Consider the following 22,979-nt stretch of genomic DNA (forward strand, 5'->3'; position numbering starts at 1 on the left):
TGCTCATTGTTGATTGGTGATTTGCTAACTTGGCTGATTAAATCATGTGGTAGGAAATGCCCTATATTACATTTTACATTTGACCTGTTTGGAAAATTGGCAATACCAAAGGCTCACAAGTGTTTTGTGGACAATTTCGCCATCCCAATAGCTCATCAAGTGTATGGTTGACAATTGGCCATCCAAAAGCTCACCAAGTGTATTGTGGACAATAGGCCATCCCAAACGCTCACCAAGTGTATGGTTGACAATTGGCCATCCAAAAGCTGATCAAGTGTAGCGTGGGCAATTGGCCACCCCAAAAGCTCACCAAGTGTATCATAGACAATTAACTTTCAAAAGCTCACCAAGTGTATGGTGGACGATGGGCCATCCCAAAAGCTCACCAAGGGTTTAGTGGACAAGTGGCCATCCAAAAGCTCACCAAGTGTTTAGTGGACAATTGGCCATCCCAAAGCTCACCAAGTGTATGTGGACAATGGGCCATCCAAAAAGCTCCACCAAGTGAATGGTGGACGATAGGCCATCCCAAAGCTCACCAAATGTATGATGGACAATGAGCCATCCCCAAAAGCTCACCAAGTGTTTAGTGGACAATTGACCATCCAGAAGCTCACCGAGTGTATGGTGGGCAATGGGCCATCCCAAAAGCTCACCAAGTGTTTAGTGGACAATGGGCCATCCCAAAAGCTCACCAAGTGTATGATGGACAATGGGCCATCCCAAAAGCTCACCAAATGTATGGTGGACAATGGGCCATCCCAAAAGCTCACCAAGTGTATGGTGGACAATGGGCCATCCCAAAAGCTCTACAAGGGTATGGTGGACAATCGGCCATCCCAAAAGCTCACCAAATGTTTAGTGGACAATTGGCCACCCAAAGCTCACTAAGGGTATGGTGGGCAATGGGCCATCCCAAAAGCTCACCAAGTGTTTAGTGGACGATTGGCCATCCCAAAAGCTCACCAGTTGTATTGCTTGCAAGCCCAGCCTACCTGCCAGCGTTCCCCCAGTCCCTGTTCCAAACACAATGGCTGTCACCTTCCCTTCTGAAACATGGAATTAAACATTGGAGCAGCGTTCTAAAAACTGGTCTTAGTTCATGTGCGTCATGTCTGAGATGTCATCCCATATCAGCATGTGCAGTTAGCACAGGCTAATCAGGGATTACACTTTCTGCTTTGATGGAGTTTTTGTTTTAAACAAGATGTGTTTGAGAAACACAATGTCCCCGTATATGATGTTGACCTCGTAGGATGACCTTGACCCTGACCCTTCACCACTCAAAATGTGCAGCTCCTTGAGATACACATGCATTTCAAATATAAAATTGCTAGCTTCAATATTGCAGAAGTGACATTACATGCGCAATTTTGACCCATATACTTGACCTTGAAGGATGACATTGACCTTTGACCTTTCACCACTCAAATGTGCAGCTCCATGAAATACACATGCATGCCAAATATCAAGTTGCTTTCTTCCATATTGCAAAAGTATTCATAAAATAAGTGATTTGGGCCACATATATTTGACCTCTGACCTTGAAGGATGACCTTGACCTTGACCTTTCACCACTCAAAATGTGCAGCTCCATGAGATACACATGCATGCCAAATATCAAGTTGCTATCTTCAATATTGCAAAAGTATTCATAAAATAAGCGATTTTGGCCACATATATTTGACCTCTGACCTTGAAGGATGACCTTGACCTTTCACCACTCAAAATGTGCAGCTCCATGAGATACACATGCATGCCAAATATCAAGTTGCTATCTTGAATATTGAAATACTGCAAAAGTGTACATTAAATTAGCGATTTTGACCCATATATTTGACCTTTGACCTTGAAGGATGACCTTGACCGTTCACCACTCAAAATGTGCAGCTCCATGAGATACATATGCATGCCAAATATCAAGTTGCTATCTTCAATATTGCAAAAGTTATTGCAAAATGTTAAAGTTGGCGCAAACAGACAGACAGACAGACAGACAGACAGACAGACAGACAGACAGACAGACAGACAGACCAACAGACAGGGCAAAAACAATATGTCCCCCACTACTATAGTGGGGGACATAAAAAGTCTTCTTATCAAAAAGTTGGTTTAGGTGGAAAGTGTTGTCCCTGATTAGCCTGTGATTAATCTAGGATGACACTACACTCACATGCATTTAGCCCAGTTTTCCCAGAACAGCCCTCAATTTATCTCTGTGTACATCTATACAATAAAACCTTATTTAAACTCAGGGAGGGGGGGGTAAAGAGAGTATTGTAGGCTTAAGACACCATTTTCGCTACATTATTACATGTAAAAGTAAGATTACAATGCACATGTTGAATGTCCGTCTTTTTCAAATACGTCACAATACATCAACCTTAATAAATGACATTTTAAATCTGTAATATTTCCTCTAAAATGCCTGATGGACCAAGTACATGAATAACCTACTTGTGTCATTCCATATTTCTGGCCCTGTTGTCTCAATATGTGCCCGTCTGTTGGCAGTGTTATCAAACTGGTTGGTCCAGACTGCGTTCTCAATACTTTCTGCATAGCGCTTAGCCTGTATTGAATATTCAAAATGCATTGATTGAAATGATGGCAAAAAATGTATAGCGCTTTGCCCGCCCTGTATTGAATTTTCACAATGCTTTGATTTAAATTATTAGTAAAAATGTGATGAAGACATCAAAAATTGGAGGACACATTTTAAAGGTTAGCTGAAGGCAGACCAACCAAAAAGGTCCTTATGGCACTACACGCTTCCCTTAAACACAGTGGAAACATTTTTGAACATGGCACAACTAGCATATTTTATTGACAGATTTCTTATTATCTTTGGTTTAGTGGGTCTCAAATCTATTGGGTTTAAATAAGACAGATAACATTTACTGACATTCTAAGCAGTTCTTTTTTAAATTCTGCAGTTATTGAAAAAATTATGATCATCACAAAAAGTTATAAACAAGGCTTTTTATGGCCCCAATGAAGCAAAAATGTGAACATGGATAAATCAGTGATGCATGATCCCAGGCAGGTTTTAATTGATAGATATGAGCCATGCTTTGTGAAAAAAGGGGTTAAATGGTCTCTTATGATTAACTAAGGTCTCCTTTTGGAGTTGTTATGTAACAATTTCACGGCTTTGTTTTACTTCCTTATGCTCTCTAAAATGTTCCTTTCCGCAATAAAATTAAAGCCAGTAAGTTTGAATACTGATTAAAGCAACCAGGTTTAATCCTTTAGGAGTTTGAACATAAACAGAATACAAAAATGTATTGTTCATTAAGTTTTATTATGACAAATCTTAAAAAAAACTATTGTAAAGAGTAAATGTATATTTAAGTTTTAAGTATAGAAAGATTGTAGATATATAAATAATGATATAATTATTTGGAAATATAATTTTTTGGAAATTAATTATTTTTCAGATGAACAGATTATGGATACACAGTGAACATTTTATAAAATTTCATAATATCGTATTTCTGCTTATTTTTAAGAAGTTATTAACAAAGATTAAACATACCAAATCAGTTTCTAAAAGTATATATGACTGTGTTGTATCATGGAACAATCTTGAATAAATTTTTGATATTTTTTTGTTTTCGGTGTTTGATTTGAAAGTTAAGCCTATTTCTTAAGAGTTCAATTGCTCTTCTTGTATAAAACAATGCGGGGAATCACATGGTCAGATTTGAGAATAAATGGCCGCCGATGCCTCAATTCGATGGAGAAATTGAGTCTTCAAACAGGTACATCTACCTTATTACTTACTTGTTTTTATTCGGATAACGCCTATCATAGGGCCAACCGGAAGCAGTTTCAGCGAGTATCAACCGTTTTCCGCTGGTTGGTCTGAGTGTGGAGATAACTCATGGAATATTACGCGATTTCCTGAACCGTAAGGAAATTGCAAAATATTCCATGAGTTATCTCCACACTCAGACCAACCAGCGGAAAACGGTTGATACTCGCTGAAACCGCTTCCGGTTGGCCCTATTATAGGCGTTATCTGATTAAAAACAAGTAAGTAATAAGGTAGATGTACCTGATTGAAGACTCAATTTCTCCATCGAATTGAGACATCGGCTGCCATTTTTTCTCAAATCTGACCACGTGATTCCCCGCATTGATAAAAGCGAATTGTGAATCACAAATTTACCCTTAGTGGTTCTTTCTAGATTTCTGCATGTGTCTGAAACATTTTGGAATATTTCTTTTGAGAATAATTATAAAGATTAAAATTTTGGATGCCTTTAATGTGGTATTGGAGGCTCTGAGCTTTTGTTGATTTTCATTTCGAAATTCAGTTTCTGCGAGTGTCTGCAAGGCAACCTTCAGGCAAGATGCATTTTCTTACACACAATATCTTTTGTATTGGAAATATTGAAGTGAAAATAATCAGTTTAAAATACCTGGGGACATGTTTAACCTTTATGTTTTTTCTTTTTGTTTTGGCAAACATGTATTTTCTATAGAATTAACTAGGCTTCTCGATGTTTCATAAACATTTGGAAATAAATGTAGCCCCTACAGAACTCACAAGCTTAAAGTTGACAAGGCAAGACAGACAATTCACACCACACTACAGGCTGACAACAACCACATAAGCTCACTAGAAGCATGTTGTGCTCAGGTGAGACAAACAAAAAGTGACTTCAGTGAGGCAGAAAAAAATTACTTGTAGTAAAATTTCCTGTGAACATGATTGTATGAAGGAACCATATAATGCGAAGGGTCAACTCCTTACAAGGTTTTAACAAGCAGGGCAAACAAAAATTATCTAATAAGTCACCAACAAATTTGCTGGTAAGTAAAAAAAGTGTAATATTTAATCAATCAATTTAAGTACATGACTCAATTAGGATTCATTGGTGAGGTGGATACGGTGTCTCCCTTGTGACTCGGAGGCCCACTCTCACAATGTTCTCATACTCCACTTATACACCAGGTACTGGTTTTTCCCAGGAAAATGACTTGTGGGAGTATCTACCATCTTATAAGAATTTCGGTGCAGTGGTAGTATAATAAATTCGTTTCTATTATGTTTCGTGATTTACAATAATTACAAACAAGTTAACTGACTTGATGATTGTAGTTCATTTCATCCGTGAATGGTTTCACAGGACATGGTCGCACATCAGCCCCAAGAGTTTTAAGCATGTCTATTTTCTCCTGAAATACATGTTGAGAAAATCATATAGCAAATGTTATGCAAACATATCCAAATCATTTTGAAGGTTCCTGTTGTTTTCATTAAATGTACACTATGTGAATACTACCGCCTGATGTGTACAAGCTAGAACGGCTGAGTTCTCAAAGCAAAGTACATGCTACAATGGCTTACATTTTTATCCAGATTTGAGTCCTGGTGGAATAGATATTTTAGAACATGTTATAATACTTATATTGTTACTTTCCTTCTTACACTGTCAAATTGAAACGCTGAGATCCATACTTCAAATAATACTAAAATCTGAGAAAAAGTCCCTTTCAGCATTGGTAAACAACTGTGAGACAAAGATACTTTGCTACCTTAGAATTCCAAGGGTCTTTTTGCAAGCTAAAAAACATATAAATTTTCCCCTACGAATCTAAAGCAGCCAATCATGTTTTAATTGCATATTTTTGCAAATTTTAGAAATTAAGTCTTCTTAGTTAAAAAGATAGATACCAAATCCAGTATCACTTAAAAGTGCAATCTTGTATGTTTTAAGAGGTATCTTCCTAGCAATTCATGTTCAAGATCCACTGTGAGAGAATTATTTAGAAAAGACATCAAGTATTGGTTATACAAATGACAAAGACCTAAAAGCATCTTCATAAGCTATAAGCTTTCGATGCAATCCAGCTAAAACAAGAGATTGCACAAGCAATATGGTCCCCTACAGGTGAATCTCCACCATTGTCAGTATTTTTTTGAATTTTTATATTTGTTGCAATAGCAATCAGAATTCTTGATGTAGGAACAAAATGAAATGACATGCATAATCTCCATATTGCCATCTATCCATGTTTGAGGTTTGATGAAAAAATATGAAGAACTTTTAAAGTTATCAAAGGATCCAGAAAAGTGTGACAGACAGACTGACAGACGGAGCACAAACAATAAGTCCCCTCCGGTTTCACCGGTAGAGGACAATAAATATGTTTATACTAAAAAGAAACCACAGCAGTCTACACCTCATGAAACCAACCTGAGACTGGTTGTCAGGCATGTATATGACACACTTGTAGCCCATGGCAAGGCACATGTGCGCCAGTCCGATACCTGTGTTGCCCGCTGTACCTTCCACCACAGTGCCTCCTGGCCCCAGCTGTCCTAGAATATACCAAAACTGGGTTTGCTGTGGATTGAATTGAATGTTTCCTGATGATAATGCGCATATATATAATTTCACACACTCGGTATCATTAGCTTAATCCTAAACTGAATGCCATATATTTAACCAAAGGAAATTTTTATAAATAATTTAATATATTCTCATTGGTTGATATGTTGAGTTGAGACTAAGTATTAGATTTTTCGAGCCAATTGGCCTGAAAGTGATTCCCTTAAGGCTGGAATTCAACATGTTACGGTAATCATTGCAAACTTAACAGTAATACACTAATGTCTTGGTTCCATTATAAATCAAGGTATGAAGACTGCGATCAACTAATTGATTCCTATTTTAGGACAGTACATTTGCAATGTTGTAGATAATATCATTTATTCATGCCCCTGTTGCTGCCTGTCAAAAAAGCTCTTAAGGAACTTTGAAAAAATAAAACCATTAAATGATGGCCAAAAGCACAGTAACTTTTGAAGAAAACATTCTTGTCCTTCAAATTGCACACCACATGTTTTCTGATTGTCCTTTTACATTTTCTATCACACAAGTAAAGAAAACAAAACAAAATAACAATAACATATTGAAGTGAGAGTTATGGTCCTTATTTGTCTTTGCCTTTGCTCTTATTTTTCTTCACAATATTACTATTAAGTTTCATTTGAATGGCTTCAAAGCTACCAAGAAATTACCACGTAAACTAATGTCCATAACTCCAAACATATTTGAACAATTATAGATGTGTTTGTCAGAAACACAATACCCCCTACTGTGCCGCTTTGAAGCCATATATTTGACCTTTGACCTTGAAGGATGACCTTGACCTTTCACCACTCAAAATGTGTACATGTAGCTCTATGGGATACACATGCATGCCAAATATCAAGTTGCTATCTTCAATATTGCAAAAGTTATGGGCAATGTTAAAGTCTTCGGACGGACACAAAGACTGACAGACAGACTGACGGGGGGCATAAAAAGAGTTATGGGTCATGTTTTCTGCCCTTCCTATCACTGTCTTTAATTTTATCAAGGTATATTTTGTATTCCTTCAACAAAAATAGAGGAATGCTCCACACACATGACTTTATTTTGTTATCTAAATTTATGCATTCAAGAACGAAACCTCTTGGCAAAAAATATTGTTTATACTCTCCAATGACCAAACCCAGCATAATTTGCCCCATTTGAAGTTTTCAAGACTAAATCAAAAAGAATTCTTTAAAATACAAAAACAACATTGTATAATTTGGTGTATTGGGATTATACTTATGCAAAAAGGACACAATAACATCTAGATTCAGTGTTAACAAACAGATGTTTGTAAAAGATAAGAAACAAAATACTAGTTTTATGATGATCCAATTTTAACTGTTTGGATGAGAGAGGGAACAAGATTAATTTGACCATTTTATTATTTAAGGGACATAACTCAGATGTGCTTCAAGTGATCTTGCAGGTTATAATTAAACTTGGCTGAGACATTATGCCCATATAAAACATTATGACCAAGTTTCAGGATAATATTATCAAAACTATTTTATTAACTCTTTCAGTGCGGGAACTGAATTTTGAAAGCCTTTGCAAACAGTATGGATCCAGATGAGAAGCCACAGAACGTGGCGTCTCATCTGGATCCAAACTGTTTGCTATTCTGATAGTATTCTTTGAAAAAAAATCGAAGAAAATGCTAATTTTAGAAATTCAACAGACGACATTTTAGCAGACGACAAATTTCCCAGCATGCAAAGGGTTGAGAGAGCAGTCATCATTCTCCTGGAGTTCTGCTACAAAGTCTAGCAGAATGCATTAAGGCCTGTTTTCCCAGAGCAATGATCAGTATAAATCGGATGATGAAATTGCATACCCTTTTCCAAGGCATCTTTGATTAGATAATAAGCAGCTCTGTCTTTCACTGAACCTCCTCCATTGCAAAACTCTACCTTGGCAAGGATTTCACAGCCTGTAACATGGGAAGTAAATAAAGAAACTAAACATGAAATTGCACGTTTTAATGTTATTTTCTCAATCTTAACCAAAACATGAGTTTAAACAAGGAGCATTAATTAAAAAAAAAACAGTTTTATAATAATACCATAAAACTCATTATTTCTACTTATAATTAAATTCATGGGGACCAAGTTTTAGTGAAATCAAAACCAACATGCTTACTCATATTATACAGTTGTGTCTCCCAAAATTGAGTCTTTTAGCTGAATAAACAAACCTGATCAGAATAAAGGAGATTTTCGTAAACTTTTGAATTATGAATAAATGTTCTTCTGTACACACAAATATTACTTGTAATTGTGCAAAATTTTCTAACCTTTCATTTTTCTTTTGCATTTAACAAACTTTTATCAGTTTTGAAATTTTTAGTACTCTTATTCAGTGTCCATTCTAGACCACACGATTCGCGCTATTTTTTTTAGCACATGTGCAAGAAATTCACACGCTGGATATCTTGGAGAATTTTTTATATCAAAACAATATCGTCTTTGCTGAAAATTTTGAGAGCCGATTTACAATCAACTGTTAATTACATGTATATCTTTACTCAACTAAAAACAGCCGAAAGGTGGAGTGTTGTTATTTTTGAAAAATCGATATCGGCCAAAATCATTAATTCGAACCAAAAAGCGTTTAAAAACATAAGCTTTGAATTCATTACACACAACCATAAACGTTTTGTTGAAGTTTCAAATGAGCATACTTACACTTTTTTAAACGAAACACGCTTCTGAAATATAATTTTAACGGGATTCTGCAAATTCTTGTGACCATAGTATTTCACTGACCTGACGGTATGTAATAATGTTTAAGGTTGAACAATTAACCATAAAAATTATTATTTTCAAAGTGAGGCCCGAATTTCACCCCTACTTTTGGATTTCCAGAATAGACACTGCTTATTTACTTGCTTAAATACATGTATATACGTGTGTAATGAATTCAATGCTATTTATAAACAGAATTGTAATGAGTAAAACTGTCAGTTGCATCAACTTAATCTAACACATTTCAGTTATAGATGGCATTACACTGTCACATAGTAATGAAGACTGAAAGGAATTGAGTCATTATATATACATTTTATACTATTTATTTACATATGCACTAGATATTTCTGAACTACTGCATTAATTAACAGTTTAATTAAAAACAGAACATTAACAAAGATTAACAAAGACATTGTTTTACCTGTTATAAAGAGGTTTACCTGTTTCATTGCTGATTTTGTTGAGCCTTACAAGGGGAGTTCTGCATATGAAATAAAATTGACAGCCCTCTGAGGAAACTGGGCCTAACATATGTGAGTATTGTATTGTCCCAGATTTGCCTGTGTAGTCCACACAGGATAATCAGCGATGACACTTTCTGCTTGGATGGAATTTTTTGTTTCAAGGAAGTTTCTTTTTAACGAAAAATCTAGTTGTGTTGGAAAGTGTCATCTGTGAATAATGATTAGCCTGCTTGCAGACTATGCAAGCAAATCTAATACAATAATTAAAGGCTCTATAAAGGTGAAGATACGTAATTATTTACACATTTTAAAATATTTTTTTCATATTTTATTTATAAAGGTTATCAAAAACCAATATATATATGCTAATGGACATAATAACAAAAAAATGAGCAATACAACTTGTTTTGAGCTCAAAAATAAAGTGTCCTCCAAGTCAATTGTGTTTACAAACAATCAGTTTATTTACATTGCTGTTTACTCGCGAAAGAGAAAGTGAAAGTGACTCAGGTCAACAAAAATATAACGATGACTTTTTTACGTTTTCGGGTATAACTCACAAAGTAGGTCTTTTCTAAATGGTTAAAACATTTGTAGTGATCTAATAAGTTACTTTCTGCTGGTAAAAAGTTGTTAAAATAGAATTAAAATAGAATTTTCTTTCGGCTATTTTAAGCATATGTCAACGCTCTGAGGCTACACACCACGTTAGTTGCAAAAATGTAAACATTTCTTCCAATTATGAAACGGGTTTATCTTCCATAATTCTTGACAACGTTGTACCTAAGCTGTGTTATAAGCAGTTTTTAGGCAAGAGTAACTGAAATCCGGTAAAAATTATACCAGTTGATTATGCATAATAATTGGATTTGTGACCTTTATAGAGCCTTTAACAAACATGCATTAAGTTCCGTTTTCCCAGATCTCAGGTCAAATATAATATGAATATTATGTATGCATCTGTGTTTATAATAAAGACATTATTTTTTATATTATACAAACTAACTTTATGTAAAACATATTTTTTACTCTGTAAACTCTTACTTAAATTATGTTTTCATCAATTATTTTTTTGAAAAGTTGTTATTGATATCAATTACACTGTATTTTTTTAATTTTAATATATAAACAAACAAAGCTATTAAGCCTCAATCCACCAACATTTCAAATGTACAAAAATGTTTAGTTTAAACCTATTTATTTTAGCCTGATGGCATTTAAAGTACATTCTATTTATTTGAAATGCCCTCGAGTCTAATTCCTGGGACTAGAACCAGTAACTGGTGTTTTCAGGGGAAATCTCAAGAACGCATCCACAGTGGGATTGAACCTGTGACCTTCTGTTCGCTAGGTGGACACCATATACACTTCTACGGTGACAAAGATGAATGTTTTCAATCTTACAAAATGGATATGAAGAAATGAAACCAATATCCTACAATGTTTGAAGAACCAATATTAATTTTCATTGTATTTAATCGGTTTTGATATTTATTATGCATGCTTTTGGCATAACTAATAAACAAGATGTGTTTGTGAAACACTATGTCCCCCCATATATTTGACCTTTGATCTTGAAGGATGACCTTGACCTTTCACCACTCAAAATGTGCAGCTCTATGAGATACACATGCATGCCAAATATCAAGTTGCTATCTTCAATATTGCAAAAGTTATGGCCAATGTTAAAGTTTGACGCAAACAATCCAACAAAAATGCAAAATTGTCATTTGAATCAGTTTTTTTTAAAGTAACATTATACATACCGTCCCACCATGCCCACAATCCCATTTCTAATTGCATTCTGAAATACAACAACAAATATTACATATTCAAAAGGACCATGGTCTTCGTCATGGTTACCAAACACCGTTTGCATTAATACAGAACCTCCGACATCAATGATTTCATTAATCTTTATATATTTTATAAATATAGTTTTACTCTGCAACATAATGTTCTATCAAAAGCTATCAGAACCTTGTTAGAATTAGAAAATTGATCAGTTTATGGAATGGTTTGGAAGCAGCATACATAGGCAGCATTATTGGATGATTTATAATTTTATATCTATTATCATACAGGGGATGAATTTCATTCTGTTGACATGAATATTTGCGGATTCAAAAAACTTAAGGGATACTCTCCTTACATTGTGTATTAGAACTCTTTTTTTTGATATTTCTATTCAACATTTGATTTCATGATTGAGTGGACCCTCAAAATCCATGTAAATATGAGTGCTAGGAATAATACTTTAGTAAAATGTGGCCTTAAACACTTCTAAATAAATCATGTAGATTCTTTAAGCCCAATATCTCGGGAACATAGCATATAATATGTTGTCATCACTACATTTGATAAAAGCAAATGGATAACTGTAAATATAAACAAGAGCACCGCATAAGGGGTGCCACACTCAACTGCGAGTGCAGTTTTTAATAAATGAAAGCTTGTCAGATTTTTTTGATTTTTTTTAGAGGTCACAGTGACCTTGACCTTTGACCTAGTGACCCAAAAATGGGTGTGGCATGTAGAACTCGTCAAGATGCAGCTACATGTGACGTTTCAAAGTTGTAGGTTGAAGCACTTTGATTTACTAGCCAATGTTCAAAACCTTAACAAAATGTAAAGGTTTTAGAACGAAGCGTACGGCGGACAGCGAGCTGGCTATAACAATACCTCAGGTTTTCTCCGAAAACAGCACAGCTTAAAACAAGAGAACCCCATAACGGGTGCAACGCTCGGCTATGGGTGCAGTTTTGAACAAGAGCACCGCATAACGGGTGCCACGCTCGGCTACGGGTGCAGTTTTGAATAAATGAAAGCTTGTCAGATTTTTTTGATTTTTTTAAGTGGTCACAGTGACCATGACCTTTGACCTAATGACCCCAAAATGGGTGTGGCGTGTAGAACTCATCAAGGAGCATCTACATATGAAGTTTCAAAGTTGTAGGTGGACGCACTTCGATTTTAGAGCCAATGTTAAGGTTTTAGCATGATGCGGACTGTGGATGTCAGACCATGAGCTGGCTATGACAATACCTCGGGTTTTCTCCCAAAACACCGAGCAAATAAATGAAAGCTTGTAAGAATTTTTTTTGGAGGTCACAGTGACCTTGACCTTTGACCTAGTGACCCCAAAATGGGTGTGGCGTGTAGAACTCATCAAGGTGAACCAACATATGAAGTTTCAACCTTGTAGGTGGAAGCACTTTGATTTTAGAGCCAATGATAAGGTTTTAGCACCACGTGGACGTCAGACGACGAGCTGGCTATGACAATACCTCGGGTTTTATCCGAAATCGCCTAGCTAAAAACAGCCTGAACTGTTACATGTGGTTAGATTGATTGAATTTTCCAGCAGAATTGGACATTGAAACTAAAGAGACGTTTTATTTACAATTTTGTTGGCATAATCTCCCAAGGTAAATCATCAACCTTAAGAGTTGAGCTTGAATGTGGGTCCTGTTGATGGCAGCTCTGGAGATTTCAGTCATGTAATAAACCAAATCATTGGTTCTAAAAGTATTAGAGTCATTGCCTGCAGTCTTTATAGTGCATTAGTCAACAAGTTGTTTAAGCAATAGCTTTTGCTATAATTATATGTGACAAGAAAATTGTATGCTTAAAGAAAATAATGCAAACTTACAACAATGGTATAGAGTATACCAATAACTCATGCAGAAACTTGGAAACTAACACGCTGAATCATGATGCCTCCAGTGTAAGCCTCATCAGTACCCACTGATTTGTACATGTGATGCCTCCAGTGGTAGCCTCATCAGTACCCACTGATTTGTACATATGCACAAGTCTTAAACACATTTAGGTCAATCTCAATGTCACAATGAGATCAGATGATGTGAGAGTGTCAAGTGTTGGATGGAAGTATCAAAGCTTTTCAGCATTTAGTATTGGCAGGTCAATTTATGTTAAATAAGAAAAATGATGCTCTGAATAAGTCTCACTCTAAAAGAAGGTAAAGGTCAAAATCACAGGTGTTGGGCGTGTGGCCAATTCACTGAAACTGTTCACTGTTATGTCCAAGAATAAACATTTAACTATAGATTGACATATAACACATGGATGTTTTTGTATTTGTTCACTTTCAAATTTGGTATGTATTCATTAAGAGGGCTGATACTACAGATAGTTGCAATAATTCAACTCTCAGCTTTATAACCCAAAGGGTTGCTGAGAGTTGCAATGCGCCGTCTATTGTAAAAGTTGAAAAATTTCATCACCACTGCAAAAGCTAAGAAACACTGATACTGAAAAACTTATTAAAGTTTACCTGTCTAAATCACAAACTCATGCAAATGGTACCATCAAAGCAAGAAATAATTGCTTTTTATAATCTTTGTTATTCTTTCGTACGCTCTATCCACCATATTGGGAACTGTTGTAATGTTGCCGACAAAGTGTCGCTATCGGTTATGTCGCAGTACACCAATATTTTCCACATTGTGATATTTCATGTACCCCTTACGTCGATAATGATGTTTTTAGTTGTCGAATATTTACACCAAATTTCAAAATGAAAATGACAGCAAGAACAGTGTGTTGAAATATCGTTGTGTTTTTAAGGTTGCATTCAAAGGATAACGTCCGTTAGCTGCCATTCAGGTAAACTTAATGTGTTTATGAAGTTCATTCATCGCTTCCTTAATTGGCAATGAACAACGTCTGTTTAGTGATGCACACAAAATCTGTGCTTAGATTTGCGATTGTGTTTAAGAAGGGGTGCAAATGGACTCCCAGAGTCGCCACAGCAAAAATTATCAAAGGCTCTGAGAGTACTTTTATATGGACTTATACTACGGATATACATGCTAATCTCAAATTATGTTCATATCAAAGTAAAATGAAGTAAGCTTATCTGGTAGCTGAAATAATGTGCGTTCAGAATAAATCTGGACGCTGAAATTCCAGTCTGTAAAAACCATAACGAAAAATAAATACAATACTATAATGGGAATGACAGTATTTACAAGTGTATACATCTAAAATCTACCCATTGTTTGAAAAATATGAACTTAGATCACAACAAGAGCTGTCACCATAGGATGACATATGCCCCCTATAAACGCTTTGATAGAAGTTATAAGCATTTTTCTAAACCTAAATGCAGATTTTGAAACCTAAACGCTGACCCTAAGTTCAAGGTCAAGGTCACAGGGGTCAACATTTTTGTGTGTATGGAAAGGCCTGATTCATATACACATGGATACTAAATATGAAGGTTATATCTCAAGGGACATAGAAGGTATGAGCATTTTTCGAAACCTAAACAAAGATCTCGAAACCAAAACGCGGACCCTAAATTCAAGGTCAAGGTCACAGTGGTCAAAATTTTTGTGCATATGGAAAGGCCTTTATCATAAACACATGCATACCAAATATTAAGGTCACTTCTCAAGGGACATAGAAGTTATGAGTATTTTTCAAAACCTAAACGCAGATTTCGAAACCTAAATGCGGACCCTAAGTTTAAGGTCAATGTCACAGGGGTCAACATTTGTGTGAGTATGGAAAGGCCTTGTGCATATACACATGCATACCAAATATGAAGGTTATATCTCAAGGGACATAGAAGCTATGAGCATTATGAGAAACCTAAACGTAAAGTCTGACGGAAGGACAGACGGACGGTTCGATCACTATATGCCCACCTTCGGGGGCATAAAAATTACCTGTATTTCATTAGAAATCATTAGAAATCATAGACATGGAACGATCATTTTCACAAAGGCAACCATTTTGGAATTTTGTATCAAACAAAATTAGTTACAGTGGGATCTATGATATGTACCATAGCTATTTCGTAACTATTTCTTTTGGGGTATTTCGTTACTGTCGATTCTAAAATTTTGAAAAAAGGTAGTTATACATAATTCTTATTTTGCTTCTTCTTCTTCTTATGAATATTATTTCCAATTTCATTTCTTACTGTTTTGCGCGCATTGCACACTTAATTTTTTGTTCGAGCTCAGTTACAAACATAGTTGAATTTAACCTCCTGTCTCATAGCGATGCTCACATCACTAAGGGAGATAACATGAACCTTTACTAGAAGGATTTATATTGGATGAAACAAACATGAAATATAGTTTATTAACATGTAAATTTCGATATATTTTGCTCAATATATAGCATGTCTTTCCGTGGTATCGACCCTCTTAATGAATACATACGAATTTTGGAAGTGAACAAATACGAATACATGCATGTGTCATAATATGCCAATATATAGTTAAATGCGCATTCTTTGACATAACAATGAAAACTGCCTTTAAATCGGCCATGTTTTGACATAATACTGGTTAGACTTAGCTCCCTTTAGTAATCCGTTTCATCAAAACATTGTCTCATAGTATCGTCACTTCTGATTGGTTGTTAAGATTTGTTACTGTGTGCACGTGCTTGTTCTTAAAATAGTAATTTAATAGAAAACCGAAACTCTTCGTCATTTTGTTTTTAAAATATTTTTAACTTTATTGCAAAATAAGCGGCATATAACACATTTGATAAAGCTGCTATAAATCCATTAACAAACTACTTACTTGTGAGTTAAGTAATTTAAAAATCATTGCATCACCCCGTAATAAACATGACCAACTTTCCAATGAATACCGAAAATCATGAGAATTATTGTCGTAAAAGTCATGGTTAGCCTTCAAATGAATTACAACTTCAAAAAATTGAAAAACATTAACTTTCCAACACTTCATGAAGGTTTTTCGTGAAGGGAACAATACAATGAGGACGGCCGATATTATGAAAGTAAGGGATAGTATTTAGGCAATGTTCTTTCATTTTAGTCACAAAAAATTGTGTATTTAAATTCAGGAGTGATGCGATCGAAATTTGTGTCGGAACTCTCGCTATTAAAAAGATAGAGCTTTGAGGCCGAGAGTCTGCCATTGGAAACAATCTAGATTTAACCAAGTTCATATAAACAGACTGCCAGAGCCATTGATAAATTTTGCACAATGGGTAATAAAGCTGAGAGACTAGAGAGTTGAATTATTGCAACTAGGTTTAACCTTGAAGGCACGGACAATTGGAGAGGCCAATAGCTTCAAGGCCTCAGTAGATTGACTTGAACTGGCTGAAGAAGATAAACGCATGTTCTTGATATTGAACTCATGAAATTGAGACGGTCACGTTCGCAAATATGAAAGTTGAAACATTAAAAAATATTGAACAAACGTCAAACGAAAACTTATAAAAATGACAACTACGCACAGAATCTACTGTTGCAGAAGAAAGTTGTCTGCATTCACTGTTTATGTGAGACTTCTTTATTTCTTTAAATTTTTGTACACTTGTTTTAAAAATCTCGGACTTACGGCATATTCGCCTCATGTTTACAAACATAGGTCAAGGTCGCAGACACATCGACAAGCAGAGTTACTTCCCGTTTTCCAACGTGGTTACAAACCACTATGTAACAAGAAATATCTTTTAAAAAGATATACGGCGTTGATTGTGGTCGGAGTTGGTGAAAGGTAAAGAGTTCAATGAAAGAGCTCAAAGATAGCGAATGTCTTTTTTTTGTGCAGTTCTTAGCTGCATCACACGCAGTACGAGATGTTACGCGGAGTTTTCGCGGCTTAGTATACATTATTACATATTGCTGGCCATAAACCTATAGATACAAATCAGAAAACCAAAAGAAGAATGGAAGTGAAATTAAAACATATGAGTCAACCGACCACACGCCAAGTATCCGTACATATTTTAAATATTTATACGCGCGTTCTTCGAACAAACATGTTTTAGTGGTTTGTCGGGCATTGCTATTTGGTTCGATTATTAACAGTATCGAGAATCATCGCACTCGTGCTTAATACATTAGTCAATATGGTGGAATAAATGGAGGGTATTTGTTCATGTGAGTGTCCGATCGTTTGTTATTTCTTCGTGTGACGAAGAAGTAAAATTATTAGGTGTCACAATCGATTTTCAACTTAAATTTAATAGCCATATATCTAACATATGTAAAAAAGCCTCAAGGCAATTAAATGTTTTGAAAAGAATTGGAAAACACCTTTGTAAATTAGGTAAACTTACCATCTATCATTCTTTTATCCTATCCAGTTTTAACTATTGTCCTGTAGTATGGCATTACTGTGGGGAAGTAAATACAAAGAAAATGGAAAAAATTCAAGAGAGAGCATTAAGATTTATTTATGACGATTATGTTTCAACTTATGACGTTTTATTGAATAAGTCAAAATTGCCTTCATTAAAAATTAGGAGACTAAGATCAATTATTTTGGAAACATTTAAAATAATCAATAATCAAACTCCAATTTATCTTAATGACCTTGTAAATCTTAAATCTAATTCCTATTCTTTTAGATACACCAGAACTGCTGAAATCCCCCAAGTAAGAACATCAAGTTACGGCATCAACTCTTTCCGTTTCGGGGCTGCCAAACTGTGGAACTCTCTCCCCCAACATTTCAGGGACCAAGTACATTTCAACCAGTTCTCCAGTTTGGTTAGCTCTTGGGACGGTGAGAGCTGCCGCTGCTCCTATTGCATGTATCAAACATAGCTGCTAAATTTTTGCTTTTTGTTGTTGCTTGCATGCTCTATGTTTTCATGCATACTGTGATATAAGCTTATCATTGTGTATTTAAAAAGTGCTTAAAGTGATTAATAAGCCAAATACAAGTACTTTTGAAAAAACTTTTTATTTGGCTTTTTGTTGCTAGCTCGTTTAAAGTGCTACATTTTTTAGATTTTGTTGCTTGCTTGCTTTTGTGTTGCATGCACACTGTGATATACCCTTTTCTTTTTACTCATGCAACGAACCTGATTTTAATATAAATATGTAAGTTAAATCATTATAAGTAAATTAAACTTTCATTGAATATGTAAGTGCTTAAATTTTGGCTTTTTGTTGCTTGCTTGTTTAAGTTGCTAAAATTTTGGCTGCTTGTTGCTTGCATGTTTCTTATGTTTCATGCACACTGTGATATATGCTTTGTTATAAATAAGCTTAATCATTATTAAGTAAATATACTTTCATCACAACTATTGTAAACCCTTTAAGTAAATAATTATGTTTTAATTACAAGCTTACTTTTTTATGTGTTTATATCTTTTATATAGCTGCTAAGTTATTATATAGTTGCTTAGTTATTTTATAGTTGCTAAGTTATTATCATGTGCTTTGTTAGTAAACTAAATATGCCTTTGATATTTTAACAAGAAATATGAAAATTTATTTATTTATTTATGCCTTGTACATAACCATATTACTATTTATATGTGTCGGTCAATAGCTATACATAGCTAATGTTATACTGTTATTTATTGTTAACCGACTTGAAATAAAAGTTTGTATCTTGTATCTTGTATCTTGTATTTCACGAGTGATCATAGAAAATATTATTTTTCTATGATCACGAGTGAAATAACAAACGATCTCACACTGGTATGAACAAATTTTCTGTTTCTTTTAAGCCCCTTTTTCAAGAAAATAATTAACAGCTGTTTCCCTTTTGCTGAAAAGTTACCCTTTCTAGGAGTTTCTCCCTTGGCTTTCCCCAAATACATTGATATGTATTCTTCATTTTGTTGAAGAAATGACGTTATTTTGCTTACGAAATTACGTCATTATTCCAGGGAAATTCTTCAGTTAAACTCTTTTTCAATGTAAATAAACGGTTAAAAAGCATAAAACTAAAAGAAAACGTGTTGGATTCGGTGGAATATCGATTTTGTTTTTCACACGTGCTCATAGAAAAAATATAAACAAGGATATAATCAAGGGAAATACGTCTTGATATGATAATCTAAAAATATTAAAAGGAATTCCGAAAATGTGTTCTTTTCATCGGTGAAAAGAACAACTGTGTTATTTTCACTGCTGTTATTTCACTGCAGAAATGTCATATTTTATCATTAGGTATAAAAGATGTCTTGTTTAATTATTCAAAAATAATGTTTATCATGGTATTGTTGAAAACACATTAAGAATCTCTTATTGACATACCATAATTATATCGCTGAATATCTTTATTTAACATATTTCAGGTCTACAGAAAATTCCAGGTTACCTAGTTAATTCACGCGATAGCGTCTATAACGATTATTTTACTGGCCGCGAACTGGCCCTGATACCTTGCGGGTTGAAATGCAATGCATTAACGTGAGGCAACGCTTCCACTGCTGGAACGACGGCTTCCCAGCAAACAAATGACTTTTGGGCCTGTTGATAATACCTTATGCCATTCTAAGTTGAACCCAAATAATAAAAACTTAGCCATTGAGGGATCGAACCCACGACATTCGCGTTATTAGCACGACGCTCTGCCAACTGAGCTAAACAGCCACTGCACAATGTTGATGTAATTGTTAAACATAACAATGTTTTGCTATAGAGTATGTGACCAGTGTGGGTCTTTCAAACTTAGTTATGACAATATAAAGCTTGTGTAATATGCGTCCTATAAGTTTTTTGGTCCTGTTGATAATACCTTATGCCATTCTAAAATAAACCAAGATACAAAAAACTTGGCCATTTGGGGGATCGAACCCACGACATTCGCGTTATAGCAGGACGCTCTGCCAACTGAGATAAACGGCCACTGCAGAGTGCAGATTAAATTATTAAATATACCTTTGTTAAGCTATAAAGTATCTGGCAAGTGTCGGTCTTTAAGACTTAGTGAAGACAATATACAGCTTGTGTTATATGTGTCCTATTATTTTTATTGTGTCCAGTTGGAAATAACTAATGCCTTTCAAAAAAGAGTAAAAAATATAAAATCTTGGCCATTGGGGGATCGAACCCACGACATTCGCGTTTACGGCACGACGCTCTGCCAACTGAGCTAAACGGCCACTGCATAATGTAGATGTAATTGTTAAACATAACTATGTTTTGCTATAGTGAATGTGACCAGTGTGGGTCTTTAAGACTTAGTTAAGACAATATACAGCTTGTGTTATATGTGTCCTATTAATTTTATTGTGTCCAGTTGGAAATTACTAATGCCTTTCAAAAAAGAACCAAAATTATACAAACTTGGCCATTGGGGGGATCGAACCCACGACATTCGCGTTATTAGCACGACGCTCTGCCAACTGAGCTAAACGGCCACTGCACATTGTTGATGTAATTGTTAAAGATAACAATGTTTTGCTATAGAGTATGTGACCAGTGTAGGTTTTTAAAACTTAGTTATGACAATATAAAGCTTGTGTAATATGCGTCCTATTAGTTTTTTGGTCCTGTTGATAATACCTTATGACCTTCTAAATAAACCAAAATAATAAAAACTTGGCCATTGGGGGGATCGAACCCACGACATTCGCGTTATTAGCACGACGCTCTGCCAACTGAGCTAAACGGCCACTGCATAATGTAGATTAAATTGTTAAAGATAACTATGTTTTTGTATTATGTTCAATTGTATCTGGCCAGTGTGGGGTTTTTAGGCTTAGTTATGGCAATATACGGCTTGTGTTATATGTGTCCTATGATTGTTATTGTGTCCAGTTGATAATAACTAACGGCATTCTAAAAAGAACCAAAATTATAAAAACTTGGCCATTGGGGGGGATCGAACACACGACATTCGCGTTATTAGCACGACGCTCTGCCAACTGAGGTAAACGGCCACTGCACAATGTTGATGTAATTGTTAAACATAACAATGTTTTGCTATAGAGTATGTGACCAGTGTGGGTCTTTAAAACTTAGTTATGACAATATAAAGCTTGTGTAATATGCGTCCTATTAGTTTTTTGGTCCTGTTGAAAATACCTTATGCCATTCTAAAATAAACCAAGATAATAAAAACTTGGCCATTTGGGGGATCGAACCCACGACATTCGCGTTATAGCATGACGCTCTGCCAACTGAGATAAACGGCCACTGCAGAGTGCAGATTAAATTATTAAATATACCTCTGTTAAGCTATAAAGTATCTGGCAAGTGTCGGTCTTTAAGACTTAGTGAAGACAATATACAGCTTGTGTTATATGTGTCCTATTATTTTTATTGTGTCCAGTTGGAAATAACTTATGCCTTTCAAAAAAGAACCAAAAATATAAAAACTTGGCCATTGGGGGATCGAACCCACGACATTCGCGTAAATGGCACGACGCTCTGCCAACTGAGCTAAACGGCCACTGCATAATGTAGATGTAATTGTCAAACATAACTATGTTTTGCAATAGTGAATGTGACCAGTGTGGGTCTTTAAAACTTAGTTATGACAATATAAAGCTTGTGTAATATGCGTCGTATTAGTTTTTGGGCCTGTTGATAATACCTTATGCCATTCTAAAATGAACCCAAATAATAAAAACTTGGCCAATGGGGGGATCGAACCCACGACATTCGCGTTATTAGCACGACGCTCTGCCAACTGAGCTAAACGGCCAATGCATAATGTGGATTAAATTGTTGAAGATAACTATGTTTTTCTATTATGTACAATTGTATCTGCTCAGTGTGGATTTTGTAGACTTAGTTATGGCAATAACCGGCTTCACTTCTTTATATTGTGTTAAATGTGTCCTATGATTGTTATTGTGTCCAGTTGGTAATAACTAACGGCATTCTAAAAAGAACCAAAATTATAAAATAAACTTAGCCATTGGGGGGATCGAACCCACGACATTCGCGTTATTAGCATGACGCTCTGCCAACTGAGCTAAACGGCCACTGTATAACAAAGATGAAATTGTTAAACATAACTATGTTTTGTTATCGCTATATGTGCCTTTATATTTAATTGGTCGAACGGGTGCCTTGAAAGACCAATGAAATTGGCGCTCTCATCTCAGCAAAACAGAAAGTAAAAATGGCTGCCTTGTGACACATTCGGTTTTATTGCGCAATTCGAACCAACTGTTTGGCATTTAAAAACATTCAATTGGGTTACAAGTTAAAAATGAAGAGCCGTTTCAGCACCATAGATAAAACGGCCGTTGTAAGGGAGCTGTTGAGGTATAATAGCAGTTTGTACAGTTAAATAATTGATTGTTTAAAACTTTATACTTTTACATATTAAATGGTCAATTTCGAAAACATTTTAAAATGGTTTGGCCAAAACGAATATCAGGATAGGGAAAACCGGTACTTTTATGAACTTAAAATTACTAGTACACAGACAGGAATATGGAAGTACCTATATAATTACTAAATATGAGAACATAACGTTTTAGTACAAACGCTCTGGCGCTGGCAATCCTCTGAAAATAAAAGGTGCACGCACAAACTGTATTGATGTTAAGAGTTGAGTGTAAAAGTGTTCTATCTATCAAGCCTTTTCACTAGAGATAAAATTGTTTCATGCTGAATAAATGAAGTGTATTCATTCGTGTCTAGCCGCCGGAAATTTTATTTGTATTTTATT

The 22,979-nt window shown here is 35.2% G+C and overlaps 1 protein-coding gene and 6 non-coding genes across 15 annotated transcripts in view; all 7 read right to left on the reverse strand.

The window, feature by feature from the left end:
* Nucleotides 1–995: 995 nt before the first annotated feature.
* The window catches only part of LOC127874893 (uncharacterized), a gene marked incomplete at its 3' end in the record, with an annotated part of 37,302 nt that continues 15,318 nt past the window's right edge, over nucleotides 996–22,979 (reverse strand). For 2 of the 9 annotated variants that reach the window (XM_052419566.1, XM_052419564.1), the window contains 8 exon segments: nucleotides 996–1,049; nucleotides 2,458–2,572; nucleotides 5,098–5,187; nucleotides 6,210–6,334; nucleotides 8,212–8,307; nucleotides 9,565–9,605; nucleotides 11,355–11,392; nucleotides 16,638–16,702. In XM_052419566.1, the coding sequence (XP_052275526.1) occupies nucleotides 996–1,049; nucleotides 2,458–2,572; nucleotides 5,098–5,187; nucleotides 6,210–6,334; nucleotides 8,212–8,307; nucleotides 9,565–9,605; nucleotides 11,355–11,392; nucleotides 16,638–16,702 (624 nt within the window). 9 annotated transcript variants of the gene reach the window in all.
* Nucleotides 19,871–19,942, reverse strand: Trnai-aau (transfer RNA isoleucine (anticodon AAU)). The gene has a single exon. It is a non-coding gene; the product is annotated as a tRNA-Ile (tRNA).
* On the reverse strand, nucleotides 20,383–20,454 carry Trnay-gua (transfer RNA tyrosine (anticodon GUA)). The gene has a single exon. It is a non-coding gene; the product is annotated as a tRNA-Tyr (tRNA).
* Nucleotides 20,640–20,712, reverse strand: Trnai-aau (transfer RNA isoleucine (anticodon AAU)). Its single transcript has one exon. It is a non-coding gene; the product is annotated as a tRNA-Ile (tRNA).
* Trnai-aau (transfer RNA isoleucine (anticodon AAU)) lies at nucleotides 20,895–20,967 on the reverse strand. The gene has a single exon. It is a non-coding gene; the product is annotated as a tRNA-Ile (tRNA).
* Trnai-aau (transfer RNA isoleucine (anticodon AAU)) lies at nucleotides 21,929–22,001 on the reverse strand. Its single transcript has one exon. It is a non-coding gene; the product is annotated as a tRNA-Ile (tRNA).
* Trnai-aau (transfer RNA isoleucine (anticodon AAU)) lies at nucleotides 22,212–22,284 on the reverse strand. Its single transcript has one exon. It is a non-coding gene; the product is annotated as a tRNA-Ile (tRNA).

Source organism: Dreissena polymorpha, chromosome 3 (genome assembly GCF_020536995.1).
Source record: "Dreissena polymorpha isolate Duluth1 chromosome 3, UMN_Dpol_1.0, whole genome shotgun sequence".
In the NCBI taxonomy this organism is placed as follows: Eukaryota; Metazoa; Mollusca; class Bivalvia; order Myida; family Dreissenidae; genus Dreissena; species Dreissena polymorpha.